Here is a 22,588-nt window from a genome sequence, read left to right as displayed (position 1 = left end):
AGAAGCCAGTTGTGTTAGTGGTAGTGTACCGGCCCCCTGCTGGTGCTTATCTAGAGTTTCTGTCTGAATTTTCAGATTTCCTTTCTGGATTATTGATCAGTACAGATAAATCCATCATAGTGGGTGATTTCAATATTCATATGGATGTTGAAAGCGATAATCTTAAATTAGCTTTCAATTCTCTTCTAGAATCAATGGGTATCTCACAAAAAGTGGACAAACCGACGTGCTGTTTTAATCATACTCTCGATCTCGTTTTCAAACTGTAAGCCATAATCAGCAATATTAAAATAATAAAAGGCTTGCAATATTTCAGTTGATTTGTAATGAATCCAGAATGTATGACATTTTTGTTTTTTTAAATTCATTACAATAAATAGAGAACTTTATCACGATATTCAAATTTTCTGAGACAATCCTGTATACTATCCAGAAAAAAAAGGAGCCCTATTGTCTATCTGGCATTTAATTATTTTAACAGATTAATGTACACTACTTCCACAAGTCTTCTACAAGAGGAATCATTCAACCAATTACCTGAGAAAACAAGTGTTTTATATGAAAAAGACTAAACATCATGCTCTCTGAACTCTTTTTGTTTGCAAAAGTATGAGTAGTGACTGAATCGGGAGATGCTGAGTAGAAAAATCAAGTGCTCTGTTGACTAATGAGACTGGTGATACCAGTGATACGACTGCAGACGTCTGCCGTCTTGTTTCGCCGTGCAACTGCGCCATCCTTGTCGCTCCTGGGTGTCAGATGAGCTTAACCGGCGTGACAACGGCGCTTAACTTTCAGCCACGGAGAGATGTGTGACCTGTCGAGCACATCAGTGATTCACGACACATCGCGCTGCCATGATGGGTAAGCCCCGTCTGGCGTCTCCCGGACGATAAACTGTGTGTCGAGTGTTTGCAAAACAGCCCCAGATCCAAGGCCAGTGTGGGATTTACTGTTTACAGCTGCGTCCTGACGAGCATCCTTGGAGAAGTGTCCCGGTGACGCAGGATCAATAGTTTATTTGAATTCTAAGGACACCAAACACAAAAAAGCCATTACATTTTCTAGTGTGCTCTTAACAAGCCGGGAAGTCGGTCTTTTTCATCTTGTAGTCAGTGGGACTGAAACAAGCTCAAAGGCTCAAAGGCTCGACCGTGTCCTGAAGAAGTTTCTTCAAGGTCGTCACGAAGGACTTCTCGTTATTTAACCCTGAAAATCACCTCATTCTCCTGTTCCTTCTTTCCTCCTGCTCTCTCCTTCCTTCCTTCCTTCCTTCCTTTTTCCCTTCTTTCCTTCCTTCCTCCCTCCCTTCTTTCCTTCCTTTCTCCCTTCCTTCCTTCCCTTCTTTCCTTCCTTCCTTTTTCCCTTCTTTCCTTCCTTCCTCCCTTCCTTCGTTCGTTCCTTCCTTTTTCCCTTCTTTCCTCCCTTCCTTCGTTCCTTCCTCCCTTCCTTCCTTCTTTCCTCCTTCCTTCCTTCCTTCTTTCTTTCCTTCCTTCCTTTTCCCTTTCTTTCCTTCCTTCCTCCCTCCCTTCCTTCCTTCCCTTCTTTCCTTTTTCCCTTCCTCCCTCCCTTCCTTTTTTCCTTGGTTCCTTCCTTCTTCCCTTCCTTCCTTCCTTCCTTCCTCCCTCCCTCCCTTCGTTCCTTCCTTCCTTTCTTTTTCCCTTCTTTCCTTCCTTCCTTCCTCCCTTCCTCCCTTCCTTCCTTCCTTCCTTCCTTTTTCCCTTCTTTCATTCCTCCCTCCCTCCCTCCCTCCCTCCCTCCCTTCCTTCCTTCCTTCCTTCCTTCCTTCCTTCCTTCCTTCCTTCCTTCCTTCCTTCCTTCCTTCCTTCCTTCCTTCCTTCCTTCCTTCCTTCCTTCCTTCCTTCCTTCCTTCCTTCCTTCCTTCCTTCCTTTTTCCCTTCTTTCATTCCTTCCTTCCTCCCTCCCTTCCTTCCTTCCTTCCTTTTTCCCTTGGTTCCTTCCTTCCTTTTTCCCTTCTTTCCTTCCATCCTCCCTTCCTTCCTTCTTTTCTCCCATCCTCCCTTCCTTCCTTCTTTCCTCCCTTCCTTCTTTCGTCCCTTCCTTCTTTTCTCCCTTCCTTCCTTCTTTCCTCCCTTCTTCTCTTCCTCCTTCCTTGACCCAAAGACAGCACAAGGGTTAAGGTTTAACTTCTCTGTTGAAATTCTTCCTCGGTTTTAAACGGTGGGGGTTGTTCGCCCCTCACTTAATTTTTTTAACACATGAAAGAAAGAGATTTTCAGGAGAATATGCAGCCAAAATAACCAGGACTTCATGTTCTTACATGCTCTGCATAGCAGGGGATGGATTCTGTCCTGCGGATGTTGCTGTGACAGCTGGAAACGTGTTGTTCCGCGTGCCCAGGCGGCGCGACGTGCTGACATGCAGTTAACACACAGTGTCAGGCAGTACTGGAGTTGAGGGAGATGAGGGGGATGAGGTGGGACGGCATCCCCCCCTGAAATAAATACAGTCCAAATCATCCCCCTGTAAAACTGCCATCCCACCTTTCCATCCCTTATGTCATTTCATCAATGAATGTGGTTTTACTGCTATTTCAACATTTAGAGTCATCACCAGAAAAATTATTATTTTTAAAAATGTCCAAATGTCGAGATTAAAAAAGGAAAAAAGAAAAAAAGGAAAAAAGGAAAAAAAAGAAAAAAAGGAAAAAAGAAAAAAAAGGAAAAAAAGGAGAAAAAAAAAGGAAAAAAAAGAAAGAAAAAAAAAAGAAAAAAAGGGAAATATTTCGAGAAAAAAGTCGAGATTAAAAAAGAAAGGAAAAAGGAAGAAAAAAAGAGAAAAAAAAGAAAAAAAGGAAAAAAGAGAAAAGAAAGAAGAAAAAAAGGAAAAAAACGTCAAACATTTTGGAAAAAGCTCCAGGAGCCACTAGGGCGGCGCTAAAGAGATGCATGCGGCTCTAGAGCCGCCGGTTGCCGACCCCTGGGTCAACAGGTGTGTCGGAGCATCAGAGGCAGCAGAACACCGCTCGCTTACACGCCCTCTCATTTGCTTTCTTCAGGTTGTGACAGCTTGCAGATTTCGCAACAAAGACCAGTGTTCATTTGCCACCTGGTTGGTGTCACGGCATCTCTCTGCTGCTCACAGAAGCTGCAGCCAAAGTGTCATTTCCTAATTAATAACATTCAAGCAGGACCAGTGGTGCATTCCCCCTGCAAGAAAATATACACCTTTTATCACCAGGAGTGATTCTATGTTAGACGCTTTTTTGGGCAGAGACACTTTGTTATTTTCTTTTTTGTGTCAGACGGACGAATTTTGCCGTTGCCATCCGTTGCCGCTCTTGTTCCTGCAGCGTCTTCGTCCACTGCTGTTTTGTAAGAAAGCAGCAGAAAGATCAGCAAGAGCAACAACACTCACAAGAGTTGCTGTGACGAGTCTCTGACTCTCTTCACCATCGAGAGGGACATGTATTTACCTAACTCTCCAGCCAGGGAGATGTGGACTGAACAGCGATGAATCTGCACTGAAAGGTGTTCACCTTTTGGCTCCATAGACGATCTGAATTAGAGTCGTTTAGAGCGCGTTCAGTCAACGAGGTGACCTGGTGTCGTCAGCAGACGCCGGCTGAGGTCACGGTAGCAGCGGCTGGAACCAACGTGGAGGCCGATCTGAAATACAACTCGGAGGAAGGCACAAAGGAAACGTTGCCCGAGCGTATATGTATTTGAGAGAGAAGTGGACAGAGGGGTTAAGGAGGAGTTCTGGTCATGCACAGATAAAAGGCGTCTCCTGTCCCTGCAAAGCAGGTGAACTCCTGAATCTCTGTGTTGAGCAGTTTTACTTACTTTACTTAAAGTTCGGCTTGTATTTAGGTGAATGATTATCTGTTGAGTTTAAAGCGAACCGGAATATAATTAAAAAATAGCAAGATTTTATGTTAGTGAGCCATTTTCTAACAGGCGTATAATTGTTGCATCGTTTAAACGCAGCATTCGTTTGCAGAGCGTGTTTGCAGAAACGTGGACTTACTGTGACTCTGACAGTTTAATGACGAGATCATTGTCGTGCCCGGGCCTGCGTGAGCTCCTGCTGCTGCTTGTCAAAACCAAACGCAGAATGATATAAACACATGATACATGGAGACTTCAGACTGTATCACAGATACGTTTAGTGGCGCCGCGCCCATCACCGATCACAAATATTCACAGGGGGATAACAGAAACGGTTCATGTTTGGAGAAATAATGATCATATAATTAATATATGACACTTAAACAAACAAACAAACAGGGGAGCAGCGACACCGATCCCTTTAACCCATGTACTGTCTTCAGGTCAAGGAAGGAGGGAGGGAAGAAGGGAGGAAGGAAGGAAGGAAGGAAGGAAGGAAGGAAGGAAGGAAGGAAGGAAGGAAGGAAGGAAGGAAGGAAGGAAGGAAACCAGGAAAGAAGGAAGGGAGAAAAGAGGAAGGGAAGAAGGGAGTAAAGAAGGAAGGAATGAAGGAAGGAAGGAAGGAATGAATGAAGGAAGGAAGGGAGGGAGAAGGAAGGGAGAAAAGAGGAAGGGAAGAAGGGAGTAAAGAAGGAAGGAATGAATGAATGAAGGAAGGAAGGAAGGAAGGAAGGAAGGAAGGAAGGAAGGAAGGAAGGAAGGAAGGAAGGAAGGAAGGAAGGAAGGAAGGAAGGAAGGAAGGAAGGAAGGAAGGAAGGAAGGAAGGAAGGAAGGAAGGAAGGGAGGGAGGGAGGGAGGAAGGGAGAAAAGAGGAAAGAAGGACCTGAGAATTAGGTCATTTTGACCTGAAGACAGTAAAGGGTTAAGGTTGTCACCGTGAGTCTGTTTCTGCTTCATACTAGGGTTGTGAGCTGGTTGCTTTGGCATTTATTTGTATTTTCATCACCGACATCTTCTTGCAAAGACTCAGGCTCCATAATGTTGCAGCACACTGATGTGCATCGATTCAAAGTGCCGTCACTCAGGTATCCTGGACGCAGATACACTGGTAGATGCCGACCAGCCTTCCAGCGGCGTCTCTCACAGCTACACAGATAACCTTCATCACGGGAACCCGTGTTGTCCCAATGCAGAAATGGTGCAGCCCATTAACCTGCAGATGAGCCTCAGCTGAGAGAACTGTGTCCTCAACCAGAGCTACAGAAGTAACCACGGTCCGAGAACAGCTGCCTACAGAGACCCGTTGTTCATAACGGCGATAGCTATTGTGAAAGCCATTAGAACTGTTAGCAAGTCTGATTATTATTCGCCTACAAACCCACTGTTTATTGACCTCAAATCCTCAAAATGAATTGATATAGTTGAATTAAACACTGCACTCCTAATGTATAAGGCACACAAGCATCTCCTTCCATCCTGTACCAGAGTCTGTTCCAGCTAGAGAGACTGCCATAGATAATAGAACCAAAACCAGGATAAATACTAAAGAAAGATGCATATCAGTTACAGGAGTTAAATATGGAACAGCCTAAATAATTAATTAAAAAACTGTCGTTCAATAAATAAATTTAAAACGATGTATAAATCCAATATAATAGAAAGATACAGAACATTAGTGTGATACAAAACTATATACACATATATATATTTATTATGCTCCATACTATATGAAATGATTACAATAATAAGAATAATTGTTGTTATAATAATATTTATATACCAAAAAATGTAATGATTGGTCTTTGGTTTCCTTTTGTTTTCACTCTTCTAGAGATTGTTTTTTTTGTTTCCTCTAAGCATTGATTATTTACTTTCTCTGTTAGTTGTTTTTCTGAGATCCGTCTATTTTTACTTGATTTTTCTGTCATATTTACGTTTGTCTTCCTTCTTGTTTTGCATGTGTGTTTACTTTGCTGTTTTTTGTTGTTGTAGATTGTTTGTCCTTGTATTAGTATCAACTATGAAGTAAACAAAGTTAAAAAGCGTAGGCACAATAAGTTTAGGCTTCAGCTACACCTTTTGGTCGGTTTATTCCTTAATTCTTTTTTTTTAATTATTTCTTTCCTACGAAAGGAAATTAAATGCAATGTATTGTATAAATTGAAACTGATCGACCAAATAAACTACTACTACTACGATCGGCCGATGCAGCACCACCACGACCAGTGAAGCATGCTCATGTCATCGTAACGCTGTGACATCACGGCTGTGACGTCACGGCTGTGACATCACTGCAGAGCTAATGTGGTCACTGTTCGTGGCGACTCAAGTTCCTTTTTAATTGAAGTTCAAACGCCGTGAACTCCTACAATTGTTGATTTTCAAGCAGCTGCTACAGTAAGTTCCCAGAAAGAGAACAAGGATTCTTCATTAACTGCAATGATCCCGTAGTTTCACAAGGCGGCACTGTAACGAATGAAACATCGGCTAAATATGATTTCCAATACTAAAAATATATGTTCATGGGTTTTTGATAGTTTTATTGGTAATTCTGTAATAAAATAGTCAAATTTTGACTAAATAATTCAATTTATTAATGTCTGATAAGTGATTCATTCACTATCAGCAGCTGGAAACCTATTTGTTTTACCAACGTGTGCATGTAAACGCACTGGGGGAAAGGAAATACATCTACAATATTGCTACCGTTGTAGATTTCCATGAGTAGCAACACCCACACACCCACACACACACACACACACACACACACACACACACACACACACACACACACACCGCCCGAGGTTCTTTGTAAGAGCTGCCGCTGCAGCACCTTTGTATTTTCTGGTTTCTGGTTACGGCTCCCTCTCCCTCATCGACGTTGTGCCCGACAGGAAGTTTCCTCCTGAATTCATGTCATGTGACCAGCCCACATCTTCTGATGACTTTCAAACCCACTTTTAAACCCCAGCTGATTCTTTTATTTGTTATAAATGTCACATGCTGAATAGAAACAGCCTCCAGCAACTTCTGCAGGAAGTCAAATTCAGCGTGTGTTTTGTTTTTTTGTCCTGCTTCATGGTTTCTGCGTTCCCTCAGTGGATTCAGACGTAGTTCTTTTACTCTGACAGCAACAGATAAACCTCTGAGATCGTCCAGGGATACTTCGTTCTTGGAGTTAGACCTCCTTTTTTGAGATATTTGCTTTTCATTTATTTCACTGATACCAAGAGAGCTGATGTTCTTGCACACAAGGAGTCGAAGCTCCAATTATTCTCTATCCAGGGGGTCGGCAACCCGCGGCTCTTTTTTTTTCTTCTTCTTTTTCCTTTTTTCCTTTTTTTCCTCTTTTTTCTTCCTTTTTCCTTTCCTTTTTAATCTCGACATTTCAACTTTTTTCTCAACATTTCAACTTTTTTCTTGACATTTCGACTTTTTTCTCAAGATTGTACTTCAACATTAATCTCGACATTTATACTTTTTTCTCGAAATTTTGACTTTTATCTCGACATTTCGACTTTTTTCTCGACATTTCGACTTTTTTCTCAAGATTTCGACTTTTTTCTCAACATTTCGACTTTTTCTCGAAATTTCGACTTTTTTATCGACATTTCGAAGTGCATAATTTTTTCTTCTTTTTCCTTTTCTTCTTTTTTTCCTTTTTTCTTCTTTTTTCCTTTTTTCTTCCTTTTTCCTTTCCTTTTTAATCTCGACATTTCGACTTTTTTCTCAACATTTCAACTTTTTTCTCGACATTTCGACTTTTTTCTCAAGATTTCGACTTTTTTCTCGACATTTTGACTTTTTTCTCAAAGTGCATAATGAAAAAAAAAATCTTCCCCCAGTTATAACTAATATAGATACATGCAGCATGTGTTGTCTTCATTCTAAGGCTGATACAAGACTTTTCATTTTTTGCAGCCCCAGACATATTTGTTTTTTGTGTTTTTGGTCCAATATGGCTCTAAAACATTTTGTGTTGCCGTCCCCTGCTCTATCCAAACGTCAGGTACAAGAAGTCCCTGTCACAGAAACATCCCCTGTCACTCCACTCTGCAATTTCCCGCTCGCTGTTCGGTTTAACGATGTGAAACGTTAACGTCTGATCCAGCTGTTCTCAGCTCAAAAACTCTGATAAAACCAGAGTTTTCGGCCAAACAGCCACAGCAGGACAGGAAGACGAGATGTTCCACTTCGGGGAGAATCTTAAACTGTCGCTCAGAAGCAGCAGCAGCATTTCTAAGTGACTCCCGCCGCTTCATTTCTGGGTTTTAAGCTTCATCTAATCTCCAAATCAGGCCAGAAAACCGAGAAAGAAGAGAGGTGAAAATGAAACAGCAGAGTTTTAATCATCATAAATCCTCTGCTTCAAATGAGTTCGTAACAAGAGCGAGAAAAACAGAATAAATGAGGTGATTTAAAAACAGTGATAAATGGATCAATAACGCTAGAAATCCAAAGGGAATAAAACAATACATGTGGAAATATATAAACAATTGAAAAATATTAATTATATTCATTTACTTAGCCTATGTCAAATTAAATATTGAGTAATATAATTCATTGATTAAGCACACATACACGTGAGTGCACGTGTATTTATATACGTCGGAGGATTAAATGCGCAGTTTCTGAGAAAATGCAGGAAAAACTTTGTTTATTGGATTTTATGGGATAGTTTTTTTAATGTTTCCACATTAATTTATCTATAAATTCCTCACCTGAACTCACATTTATATTCATGTATAAGTATGTGTGTGAGTATAATCACAGTATGTAATAATAATAATAATAATAATAATAATGTTATTTAGCGGTGTGTGAATATTTATAAATAGAGGTTAAAGGTGACCTATTATGGCATTTAATGTATATTTTAAACAGGCCTTGAATGTCTTAAAAACAATCTAAAGCTTGTTTTTTCTACATAAATCATAAATCCAGCCTGTGGGCCCTGTCACTAGTTTTACCGCTTCTAACCTCTTTTTCTGCGCCTCATTTTTAGGGAAGGGGGGGGTATGATAATGAGGCTCTGTGCTGATTGGCTCCCTGAATGACGTGTAGCAGGGGAGGAGCATAAACCTCGCTCCGCCAGAGCAGCCCAAGCCTGTAAATTATCACAACACTGAATTTTCACAAATGGCAACTTTATTGTTAAAAAAATAAAATATGAGTTGTATATAAATAACATTTATGCACTATTTAAGCCGGATCTGCCCGGCGGATGCTGAACGCTGGCCCCGGAGACACGCCGGGCGCCCGGGAGCAGCGCTGCTGGTGCAGCGCGCATCACCGCGGCTTTAACCAGGGAATCTGACCGGTTCCGACCGGCCGGGACCGCAGGAACCGGCCTGGACTGGTAGCAGGGACTCCCGGGGACCGACCAGCGCAATTTCAGCCGGATCTGCCCGGCGGATGCTGCGCGACGGGCGCCGCAACGCCACGGCGGGCGCACAGATCGCTCCGGAGCGCATCCACGGCGCATCGCCCGTTACCGGGGATCAAACAGACAGATTTCGCTGAAAATCTCGGAGAGTGAAGCTGGTCCGACCTGGGACGGACCCCCAAGGACCCAGCTCCCAAACCACCCGGGAACCTGGATGATTTAACCCGGATCCGCTCCGCCGCGGCGCCGCGTCCGACTGGCTGAAGGAAGCGCCGCTCCAGCCGGGGAGAGAGCTGGTTGTGGGCGTGGTTTCAGCAGCGGAGGCTGAACCTCTGGAAATCTGCTCCCGTCGTGACGTCACGACGGGAGCAGATTTTAATCGGCTCAAAAAAAACCACGTGACACTGGGGGACTCTGGCCGGCGGGGGTCAGAGACCTTGCAGAAATTCATGGTATTTTGTCTCCCCTGTGCTGGCAGGGTGAGGGGAGACCACTTTATATATGTTAAAACAAGAAAAAACGTGTTTTTCATAATAGGTCCCCTTTAAATGATCAGTGAATGGAGGTAGGACTAAATAAGTTTACACTTCTTCCTACTCCTTTTTTGGCACATGTAAACCAAGATAGCAAGTTTTAAAGGATGAAATTCTTTGTTTTGTTGTTTTATTTTCTTAAACTTCTCATGAAGTGTTGTTTTTTTTTTACATGTACAAAAATAAAAAATAAATCAAAATCATTTACGCGTAAAATAATTTTGTTGTCGCTTTTCAAAAGGATGAAAGTTGAAATGTTCCGACCTGTCTGCGATTTTATGGGATAGTTTTTTTAAATGAAAATAAAACTGGATTAAACTGGACAGGAATATGTTTGCTTCCATGAAATCCAGCTCTCAAGTGAATGACAGATTCTTGCAAGTCGTTAATTCAGAAAAACAGAGAAGATTTTTTTTTTCTCATTAAAACTTTTCTCGGAATTCTGAGATAATTATGTTGTTAATTCAGAAAAAAAGAGCAGATTTTTTTTTTCTCATTAAAACTTTTCTCGGAATTCTGAGATAATTATGTTGTTAATTCAGAAAAACATAGAAGATTTTTTTTTTTATTAAAATTTTATCTCGTTAATTCAAAAAAACAGAGCCGATTTTTTTTTTCTCAAGTGAATGCAATACGCTTCCGTATGAACCCACATTTACGTGTAAAATAATTTTGTTGTCGCTTTTCAAAAGGATGAGAGTAGAAATGTTCCGACCTGTGTTTGCGTCCAGCAGGAAGCGTCCGTCCTTGTTGCCGGAGATGATGCGGTACGAGATGGGGTCGGGTCCGCCGCCGTCTCTGGTCAGCGCGGAGACGCTCAGCACCTCCGAGCCCACCGCCAGGGATTCTGGGAGCTGGGCCGTGTACTCCGAGCTCAGGAAGACGGGCTGGTAGTCGTCCAGGGAGACCACGTCCACCGTCACCGTGGCGACGGAGTAGAGGTGGCGAGGCAGGCCGCGGTCCGTGGCCTTCACCTTCAGCTCGAAGGTGGGCGGGGTGTCGGGGGTCAGAGGTCGCTCCAGACGCAGGACGCCCGAGAACTCGTCCAGGGAGAAGTAGCCGTCGTCGCCGGCCAGGAGGGAATACTTCACCTCCGAGTTTATACCTGCGGAAACACAGACGGGTTTGTAAAGGCGGGGGCTGAGCTGGGTAGTAACGAGTTACATTTACTCCCTTACATTTACTTGAGTAAGTTTTGGGAAATGTTGTACTTTTAGGAGTAGTTTTGAATCACTACACTTTTTACTTTTACTTGAGTAGATTTGTGAAGAAGAAAATGTTCCTCTTACTCCGCTACATTAGGCTACGTTGAGCTGTTACTTTTCTTTTATCCCTTTTATCCGCGTACGCGTCAATCTCATGACATCACTGGGTGATTCTTTGGTAAATATGTTTGTTTTTGCATGTTTTGTCACATTTACACAGAAAACCGAGAAAGAAGAGAGGTGAAAATGAAAGCAGCAGAGTTTTAATCATCATAAATCCTCTGCTTCAAATGAGTTCGTAACAAGAGCGAGAAAAACAGAATAAATGAGGTGATTTAAAAACAGTGATAAATGGATCAATAACGCTGGAAATCCAAAGGGAATAAAACAATACATGTGGAAATATATTAACAGTTGAAAAATATTAATTATATTCGTTTACTTAGCCTATGTCAAATTAAATACTAAGTAATATAATTCATTGATTAAGCACACATACACGTGAGTGCACGTGTATTTATATACGTCGGAGGATTAAATGAGCAGTTTCTGAGAAAATGCAGGAAAAACTTTGTTTATTGGATTTTATGGAATAGTTTTTTTAATGACTCAAACACACACAGAGTTTCTATGAGTTCATGTTTGTTCTAGTTCTGTCTGGTTAAAAAAGAAAAGTACAAAGGCTTGAAATTTTGTGCTACTTGTGCTTAATTTATTTTTTTATTCTGTTATTATTTTATTTATTTTATTCTTTATTAAAGTACTTGAATTTACTTTAAGATTATTTTAATTTAAGCTATTTTTTATTAATTTTAATCTATTTTATTATTTAATTGATTTAATTTGCCTGAAGATGATTATTTTGTACTTTTGTCTGTTTGAATGGTTGTGTTAAAAAAATAAATCAGACGTTACTCAACAGTTACTCAGTACTTGAGTAGTTTTTTCACCAAGTACTTTTTTACTTTTACTCTAGTAATTATTTGGATGACTACTTTTTACTTCTACTTGAGTCATATTATTCTGAAGTAACAGTACTTTTACTTGAGTACAGTTTTTGGCTCCTCTACCAGCTCTGGTCCTTACAAACACCAGGAAACGGGACCATATTACACTAGGAAAGTTGTGCTTTTTATTATTTTACCTCTTTTCTTATCATTTTATTTCATTTATTTGTTATTTAAGTGTACTCTTAAATCAGCAACTTGTGCTTTTTATTATTTTACCTTGTTTTATCATAATTTTATTTCATTTTATTTGTTATTTACTGTCTAATTATGTCTTGCTGCTTTTAATGTCGATGTAAAGCACTTTGAATTACCTTGTGTTGAATTGTGCTATACAAATAAACTTGCCTTGCCTTAAATCTCCTCTGTGTGGGCAGAAAAGTGAATTAATGCTGTGAGACATTGGGCTGCGATTCTATCAGTCAACACCTCTGAATCAGCGGTCCGAGCTGCATAGCTGCTCAGGCTTTGAGGGAGAACCTGAATTAATCCGTCTCAGCTCACCTGCTTCCAAAATATGGGTTTAATCCCTTATTTAACTCGGGATTATCGTTGTAATGAAGGAATCATAGTGTTTTCTTCCCTCTTCTGTTTTGCACGTTTCTCAGAAAAGTGTGTTTTGGACACACTGAGGACAGAGAACAATGCACGGCATGAAACACGACAACAGCAGCATGTGTGGATGTTGGAGGAGGCTGTAACAGAGGTGGAAAACCTTCATAACAAAGTGTAGTTTCAAAGAGAGCCTTTTGAGATCAGGATGAAGTGTGCATGTGCACATTTCCACTCAGTTCCCATTTTCCTGACTTTTCTACATCCTGTAATGAAAAACCTCCACTTTTTCTTCAGTAACCTGCAGCTCAGACGCCTGCACGGTGGAGTTGCACAGAAAAGTGTGGTGTTCTACGGTGGCCGACAAGGGCCAAACGCACTGCAACGGCCTAATGCGTCTCAGTTAAGGAAAACGGCTTCAAGTACAGAAACGATTCAAATTCACAAACTCAAAACGAGGTACAAAAAGAGGAACGTGGTGCAAATGAAAAAACTGCAAAAAACAAAGACAAATGCAGCATCATCAAACGCTGCAAATAGAGAAACGATGCAAAGCTCAAAACGATATAAAACAAGAAACCATCTTCAAAAGAAAAACGCTTCATAACCGGTCACTACAACCGGAAGTCTCCAAACCTGCAGGGGGCGCTCTGACTGAACCACAGTGTTTACATCCATGCGGGAACAGTAATGTGATTTTTATCTGACTATATTTATCTACGATGTTTATATCACTGTACAACGCTGTACATTACGAGACGTTTCTTTATTATATTTTAACGTTACACCAGACGATACAAGGCCGCATACACCCCGTGCTTTGCATCGTTTCTCTATTTGCAGCGTTTGATGATGCTGCATTTGTCTTTGTTTTTTGCAGCACGTTTTTTCATTTGCACCACGTTCCTCTTTTTGTACCTTGTTTTGAGTTTGTGAATTTGAATCGTTTCTGTACTTGAAGCCATTTTCCTGAACTGAGACGCATTAGGCCGTTGCAGTGCGTTTGGCGCATGTCGGCCACCGTAGTGTTCTGCATCATCCAGACTTCTGGGATGAGCCACAACTAAAAGGCCAACACAAATCTTTAGCGTCTGCCTTGTTTTTCAGTTAACTGAACAAACAAATGTGAAGATGCCTTGCCAGGTAAAGGCCGCCGGGTTTATAAGTCCTGGATCATCAGGGATGAGAGCTTTCCTCATATTTTCCTGATCAAACTAAATAAAAAACGCTCAGGCTGATCGATGTGCACGTGTTGGTCTGTGAGAAAGCTGTGATGAACAGGACGAGTATGGAGCCAAATCAAGGCTAAAGGTTTTGCTAATTTGAAAATAAAATTGTAATTGAAAAACTAAGATTTGAACCTGAAAATTCAAGTTTTGATCATGAACTTATTTTTTGACAGTTTAATTTTTTTTTTTCAGTTTCACATCTTTTTTTTTCAGTTTCACATCGTGCTGAAAAAAAGATCTAAAACTGAAAAAAAAGATGTGAAACTGAAAAAAAAGATCTGAAACCGAAATAAAAAGATCTGAAACTGAAAAAAAGATCTGATACTGAAAAAAAAAAAAATTAAACTGTAAAAAAATAAATTCATGATCAAAACTTGAATTTTCAGGTTCAAATCTTAGTTTTTCAATTACAATTTTATTTTCAAATTAGCAAAACTTTTGGCCTTGATTTGGCTCCATAGACAAGCTGCTGCAGGTTTGAAGGAGCGGTTCCCGTATCCATCTCCGCGCAGCTGCGTGCACGCTCTGCACTTGTGGGAGTATTTGTGTAAACTGTGACATGAAACACTCCATCATTTAGTTGACATAGAACAGCTTAGATGCCCCGCACTGACGTTGGCTCTGCAGCCGCTTCCACACGGGGAAACGTCTGGAGCTCCGACCCTAAACTAACCATCAACAGGCAAAGAATTAATAAAGCTTTTGCTCCTAAATCCCCACCGTGGTTGGAAGACAAGCAAACACCACGTGTGTGAAAGGAATCCCAGGGAAACATGAAGGTGCAGCAAAAAAAAAAAAGAAAAAGCAAACAAAGGAAGGATTAATAATGAAAACACTCAGAACAGGTTAGTGATAGAATAATCAGGGGCTTCTGTGAGTCTGGCCTGTTTACGATCGACCCAGAAGAGGAAAACGCCTCCTGTGTGCACACGCTCTGCTCAGAAGTAACACGAGTTCTGCAGACCCAGATCTGCTGAGATGCGTTATTAATGCATTATTAAAGTCAGTGAAGGCAGAAACATCAACAATGACTACGTTTACATGCAGTCAAAATTCAGGTTATTGCTAATATTCCGGTTACTGAAACATTGGGAATATTCCGTTTACATGGTAATTAATCATTCAGGATATCTGGATCAAACCAGCGACGCACGGAGAACATCAAGACGCAATTACCGTCATTTCCGCTTCTTCTTCCTGTATCCAAATCCAAAACAAATGCTGCTTCGCGCAACTTTTCGCTCACCTTCTTGTAAATCTTCTATCCCGGTACTTTCTACCGTCTACAAATGCAGAAATGTTCATATCCTTCATTACATTTATGAAGTGATTAGTCTCCTCCTGGTCTTGGTTTCTCCGTGTTTATAAGAACTTCCTGGACTCAAAAGACCAGGATTCCTTGTGAACAGAACATGAGCAGAAAACAAATTCCTGTTCCGTTTGATGGGGATATTCCGTTTGGTGTTTACATGACCCAATATTCGGGTTTTAAACAGAGTAACCCAGGGGTCATATTCAGGTTTTTAAAAACGAAGTACACGGACCCTGCATCTTCTCCTCAGTAAATAAATAATAGCTTGACCCAAAGTCTAGACTAAAACTAAAATTGAAACAGGCTGACAGAAACAACACTAGTAACATGTATGTTGTGTATCTCTCTGAAGAAAGCGGAAGTTCTGCTGAAACTGTCAGAAAAGTTTGAAGGTAAGACCTCTGGTCCTTGTCTGAACAAAAGAAAACCACAAAGCTATGTACAAGACTGTCTCCGAAAATTAGAATATTGTGATAAAGTTCTTTATTTTCTGTAATGCAATTAAAAAAAAAAGAAAATGTCAAATCAACTGAAATATTGCAAGATGCTGATTATGGTTTACAGTTTAAGATTAAGATTCCCAGAATATTCTAATTTTTTGAGATAGGATATTTGAGTTTTCTTTAGCTATAAGCCATGATCAGCAATATTAAAATAATAAAAGGCTTGCAATATTTCAGTTGATTTGTAATGAATCCAGAATGTATGACATTTTTGCATTACAGAAAATAAAGAACTTTATCACAATATTCTAATTTTCTGAGACAGTCCTGTATGTCGTGTGTTTAAAGTGCATAAGGGACGATGGTGGAGGTCGTGTAAAAGTCTCTTCTGTACCTTTAAACTGGGTTAAAAGCAAATGACCGAACATGAGATGTGTGGCGCTTTTACAGAAACTTTAAACAGTAAGAGCCAACACTGCTCAGGTTCAATTCTGGGCCGCTTTGCCAACACAGCTGGAATGACACGGTGGAAAAGTATCGGTGGGTGTTTGAGAACACAAAAGTCCGGATTAGGTCCTTATTATGTTCAGGATCAGTCCAACCTTTTCTGTTCAAAGAACACAAAAGCTGGTCTGTGCTCAGCGGCGTTGAAAGGATTCCTGACACCAGACAAAGTTGTTTTATTTTATTTTTCTCAACAAGTTGTGACCTGATGGAAACAGCAGAATGTTCTGTACACGTGCTGGCCCCGCCAGAGCTGGCTAGTAACCAGTTACATTTACTCCGTTACATTTACTTGAGTAAGTTTTGGGAAATGTTGTACTTTTAGGAGTAGTTTTGAATCACTATACTTTTTACTTTTACTTGAGTAGATTTGTGAAGAAGAAACTGTTCCTCTTACTCCGCTACATTAGGCTACGTTGAGCTGTTACTTTTCTTTTATCCCTTTTATCCACGTACGCGTCAATCTCATGACATCACTGGGTGATTCTTTGGGGAAAATGTTTGTTTTTGCATGTTTTGTCACATTTACACAGACTCAAACACACACAGAGTTTCTATGAGTTCATGTTTGTTCTAGTTCTGCCTGGTTAAAAAAGAAAAGTACAAAGGCTGGAAATTTTGTGCTACTTCTGCTTAATTTATTTTTTTATTCTGTTATTATTTTATTTATTTATTTTATTATTTATTAAAGTGCTTGAATTTACTTTAAGCTTATTTTAATTTAAGCTATTTTGTATTCATTTTAGTTTATTTTATTATTTTATTGATTTAATTTGCCTGAAGATGATTATTTTAATTTAAGCTATTTTTTATTTTTTATTAATTAATATTAATTAATATTAATTTATTTTATTATTTTATTGATTTAATTTGCCTGAAGATGATTATTTTGTACTTTTGTCTGTTTGAATGATTGTGTTAAAAAAATAAATCAGACGTTACTCAACAGTTACTCAGTACTTGAGTAGTTTTTTCACCAAGTACTTTTTTACTTTTACTCAAGTAATTATTTGGATGACTACTTTTTACTTCTTGAGTCATATTATTCTGAAGTAACAGTACTTTTACTAGGGGTGGGTTAAAAATATCGATATATCGATATTTTATCGATATGCATGTGTAGGAACGATTATCGATACATAAATCCAAGTTTCGATTTAAAAAAAAAAAAAAAAAAAAAAAAAATAAAATTTTTTTTTTTTTTTAAATCCCGATTTTTTCCCCCATTTTATCACCCAGTGCTCCTACCTAAGTCAGTCCTGGGCATTGCTCCATTTACCAACCCCGGGAGGCCCTGCACTGAGCTCAAGTCTCCTCCTTAACCTGAAGAGTGAGCAGGCTGCTTCTTTTCACCAGGCACGGTAGGGTTTCTCTGGCCGGACGTGGCGCGTGGAAGGATCATGTTATTCCCTTATTGTAACCAGAATATCAATATCGTATCGAATCGTATCGTCTTGGGACCTAGTGTATCGGAATCGTATCGTATCGGGAGGTCAGTGATGATACCCAGCTCTAACTTTTACTTGAGTACAGTTTTTGGCTGCTCTACCAGCTCTGGGCTCCGCCCACCACTCACCTGTGTCCGGGTCCTTGGCGTAGACGACGGCGACGGGCGTGCGCAGCGTGGTGTTGTCGAACACGGTGACCTCGTAGTGGCTGGAGGAGAAAGTGGGCGCGTTGTCGTTCGTGTCCTGGACCAGCAGCAGCACGTCGGCCTGGCAGGACCGGCCGCCGCCGTCCGTCGCCTTCGCCACCAGGTTGAACTCCGAGTTCTTCTCGCGGTCCAACACGGCCAGAGTGAACAGCTCCCCTGGTGGACACGTGGACATTTTCAGCTTTTATTTTGATAGTATTAAAACATTAAACAACTCAGGACCTCAGTCTACTGTTAAAAACCTAAAAGTAATATTATGGATTTCTTAAAATTGGAAATAATAAAGTTTACAATTAGAGGTTCATTAGAAAGGTTCTTCTCGAGCTGGCAACCATTTATTACTTATTTTGAAAATTTGAGAGTATTTCCAAAGGACTGAGCTGGTGTCTTTGTTGTTCGTTGTTTGTGATTTTTCTATCCCTGAGAATAGTAACAGCCTAATTACTAAAACATTGGTATATAACTCTGGGGGTGATATATGACAACATTCCCACTCAAGTGTTTACTAGTATAACTTGTGACTACTACTGGAATTGCTAATCATTGATCTAAGAAATAATTCGTTTTTATTTTATTTTCTCACTACTACTACTACTTTTTTGTTATGTCACTATATTACTATCTTTTTATTTTTATTCATTAATTATTTTTTTAATTTTTATTATTATTATTTATTTTTTTGCTATTTCCAAGGGAAAATTAATGACGATAACTGCGGGGGGAGGGATGGGGAGAGGGAGGGGGAAAAAAAGGTACAATTTTCACCTGTTTCCAGTAGATTTTCACTTGAAATAAGTAGAAAAATCTGCCAGTGGAACAAGATTTATTTGCTTGTAATAAGAAGATAAATCTTGTCCCACTGGCAGATTTTCCTACTTATTTCAAGTGAAAATTTACTTGAAACAGGTGAAAATAGTCAAATAAGTTATTTTTCTGGTGTTATTATTCTGGTGATGACTCTAAATGTTGAAATAGCAGTAAAACCACATTCATTGATGAAATGACATAAGGGATGGAAAGGGGGGATGACAGTTTTACAGGGGGGATGATTTTGACCGTTTTTATTTCAGGGGGGATGATTTTGACCGACAATTACCAACAATGTTAGATTCGTGGATGCTGCAGGCTGCTCAGTGGTCTAAGTTATTATCTAGAGAGGAACAAACATACTGGAAATACTGAGACCTGGCCAATGTGTCTTTCAAAGTTTGCGGTACTCTTCAATCACAGCAGGATTCCATAACAAGGGCTACTTTCTACACGTGGCCTCGCTTTTAAAAGGCAATATTTCATGGGGAAGGTTTGGCCGACTTGGAGCCAAACCTTCCTGCCGCTCAGCTTTGCAGCCAGTAAAAGCTTTCTGTTGGCAAACGCCTCCACACATCCAATATCTCACAGGCAATCAGCTGGCAGTGAGGAGAAGAGACAAGATGTTATGACAGAAATAAATAATGACGGATGTCAGGGAGGGGCTCTTGAAATGGAAAGTAAAAGGAGATATTTTGGGCTCATGTCAGCTCAGGGACTCGTAGCGCGGATGTGGAGTTGATCGTATCCAGTACTGGAGTTTAGGGGGGATGGCATCCCCCCCTGAAATAAAAACATAAAAATCATAAAACTGCCATCCCCCCTTTCCATCCCTTATGTAATTTCATCAATGAATGTGGTTTTACTGCTATTTCAACATTTAGAGTCATTACCAGAAAAATAATACCAGAAAAATAAGTTATTTTACAATTTTCACCTGTTTCAAGTAAATTTTCACTTGAAATAAGTAGGAAAATCTGCCAGTGGGACAAGATTTATCTTCTCATTATAAGTAAAAAAATCTTGTTCCACTGGCAGATTTTTCTACTTATTTCAAGTGAAAATCTACTTGAAACAGGTGAAAATTGTTGTTTTTTCCAGTGATGAGTCTTGTTTTAAGTGTAATGACATTTCTTTACTAAAATGAGACATTTTAACTAGAAATAAGACAAATATTCTTGTTAAGATTTAGAGTTTTTAAAGTGATCCATGTTACTTATCCTGTGAAGGACAGAGTCATATTGATAAGTTCAGAAAAGTGTTTTTTATTGTTGTGTTTTGATGTATTTGATGTAAGCCCAGTGGATATTTAAAGCTTACAGAAGGCTGCATTTAACTGCTGCTATGTCATTCCTGCAGTATTTCTGCAGGTGTTTTGGTCACTGTTATTATTTGTAATATATTATATTATTTGTAATCAGCACAAATTATCTGTCCCCATATGATAAAATCCACCATCCCCCCTGATTTATTTTACAACTTGAGTACTGATCGTATCACCAGCCCATCATACCTGTTCTTTGCTCCAGATGGAACTTGTCTGCGTCCGGACCGTGCAGCGTGTACGAGATCTCTCCGTTCGCTCCGACATCTGGATCTGACGCCGAAGCTTTGAGCACGAACCGTCCGGTGGGCGAGTTCTCGGTCACGACCTCCGTGTACGCCACCTGGAACCGGAGGACCAAACTGTTATCAGTCCGTCTGCAGCACACGCTCTCAGGAGAACTGCTGAGAGCTGTTGGTTTAACCCTGGTACTGTGTTCGGGTCAAAATGACCTAATTCTCCTATCCTTCTTTCCTCCTGCTCTCTCCTTCCTTCCTTCTTTACTCCCTTCCTTCCTTCCTTCCCTCCCTCCCTCCCTCCCTCCCTCCCTCCCTCCTTCCCTCCCTCCTTCCGTCCTTCCCTCCTTCCTTCCTTCCTTCCTTCCTTCCTTCCTTCCTTCCTTCCTTCCTTCCTTCCTTCCTTCCTTCCTTCCTTCCTTCCTTCCTTCCTTCCTTCCTTCCTTCCTTCCTTCCTTCCTTCCTTCCTTCCGTCCTTCCTTCCTTCCTTCTCCCTTCCTTCTCCTTCTTCCCTTCCTCTTTTCCCTCCTTCTTTCCTTGTTTTCTCCCTCCCTTCCTTCCTTCCTGCCTGCCTTCCTTCCTTCCTTCCTTCCTTTTTCCTTTCCTTCCTTCTTCCCTTCCTCTTTTCTCTCTTCCTTCCTCCCTTCCTTCTTTTCTCCCTTCCTTCCTTATTTCTTTCCTTCTTTTCATTCTTCCTTCTTTCCTCCCTTCTTCGCTTCCTCCTTCCTGCACAAGGGTTAACAATAAACTGCTGAAATGTCCCGTTGCAGCTACTGAGCTGCATCGTGAGAGAGAGAGGAACGGGAGGATGAAGAATCCAACGCAAAGATTCAATTAGAAAATCTCGATAAATTCAAATGAAACGTTGTTTACTACATCCTAAACCTCAGATTTTGTGAAATGGATCAATCAATCAATCAATCAATCATTTATTTTAACTCACGACCATGATCACATGGTATGGAGCAAAAAAACACAAACATTTGTACATTTGTAGCAAGTAGCAGGCTGTTCATGTTCAATTAAAATACTCAATTTAGCAAATTAAAAATAAATATCTTTTAAACAGAGGAAGGACATTCTTCAAAAAGGCGCCTAATTCATAAATAACATTTAACTTATTAGATTGAAGTAACAAAATCCATTTAAACATAGATGGTCGGTTTGTATATTACTTTGGTAAGTATTTTTGTCTGAGATTGATTATATTTACATTTTTACATTCAAACAAAATATGAAACTCATCTCCAATACGGTTGACGTTACAGACGTTACAGAATCTCTGACTTCTATCCAGACCTTTATTATAATAATAATAACCTTTATACCTTCCAGTGACTTTTGGTATTATACCGTTATTCATCCTAAAAATACAAATGGCCTGTCTATACTTTTCATTTTGACATAATAAATACTGTTCTAGGTTAAACTCTTGCTTAATCTCTACATAAATATCACATGATGTTCATCCTATAGAGTTCACTTCGCCATTTTTGCAGGAATTGATCTATAGGAGATTTATAATCTGTACAGGGGCTACAACTGCCGCTGGTTCTGGTACACTGAATTTTAAGCATTTGATAAACACAACCTTGGAAAAATCACCTAAACTTCATGATGAAAAATAAACATAAAGAAGATGGATAGAGGAGTAAAAACGGAGGCCAAACAGCCCCAAATGTAATTAAAGCTGCAAGCAGCGATGAACGGGCCCTCGCACTCACGACCACCGCCCCCCATAAGCATATCAGAAATGACACCACCCACGACTTCCTATGTCAAACCATTCAAAAGTTATGGCAGTGAAAAGTTTTCTAGGGGGCGCTGTTGAGCCGTTAGGCCACGCCCATTAATGCAAACCATTAAATATCAAATTTTTCGCCAGGCCTGGCTTGCGTGCAAAAGTTGGTGACTTTTGAGGCACGTTTAGGAGGAAAAAAGGCCCTCCTTTTGTCAGAAGAAATAAATCCTACAGGTACATTAGGGCCTTCGCACTGTAGGTGCTCGGGCCCTAATTATAACGTGTTAACGTAGCAACATTTGGACTGAACGTCATGAGTGAACTCACCTGGTCACACACGGGACTGTTGTCGTTGACGTCCAACACGTGGACGTCGATCGTGTTCAGAGCCTCAAACTTCCCGTCGGTGGCCATCACCTTCAGCGTGTATCTGTCTCTGGTCTCTCGGTCCAGACTCTCCTTCACGATCAGACCCCACTGGTCGTCGTCCTCCTGGATGATGGCGAACTGGCCCAACGGGTCTCCGTCTGTGGGAGGAAGGAAGCAGCTGAGTTACAACCAAGACACGGCCTCATGGTGAGGGTTTGCAGGTTCTTTTTCTGCTAAATAGTTCTTTTTTATCAACGATTAAGATCAGGATTAAGGGCCAATCCCAATACACCCCGTACTTTCTACCACTAGCCCTAAAATTCAAGCCACACATTTTAGGCCCTTGTAATCTCCCCAATACTCCCACTACCCCTAAATTTTGCTTGCTACGTCACTGCGTGGTTTACGTTCGGGTACGTAAGCGACTGCGTAGTT

General features: G+C 40.4%; 1 protein-coding gene across 1 annotated transcript in view; it reads right to left on the bottom strand.

The window, feature by feature from the left end:
• Positions 1 to 22,588, bottom strand: part of fat2 (FAT atypical cadherin 2) — a 228,217-nt gene that overhangs the window by 83,485 nt on the left and 122,144 nt on the right. The window contains 4 exon segments of the mRNA XM_061726486.1: positions 10,486 to 10,875; positions 17,599 to 17,832; positions 19,997 to 20,150; positions 22,112 to 22,311. Of these exon segments, the coding sequence (XP_061582470.1) occupies positions 10,486 to 10,875; positions 17,599 to 17,832; positions 19,997 to 20,150; positions 22,112 to 22,311 (978 nt within the window).

Source organism: Cololabis saira, chromosome 7 (assembly GCF_033807715.1).
Source record: "Cololabis saira isolate AMF1-May2022 chromosome 7, fColSai1.1, whole genome shotgun sequence".
Taxonomy (NCBI): domain Eukaryota; kingdom Metazoa; phylum Chordata; class Actinopteri; order Beloniformes; family Belonidae; genus Cololabis; species Cololabis saira.
Note: the sequence above shows the minus strand (reverse complement) of the source record. Positions and strands in the feature narration are given on the sequence as shown.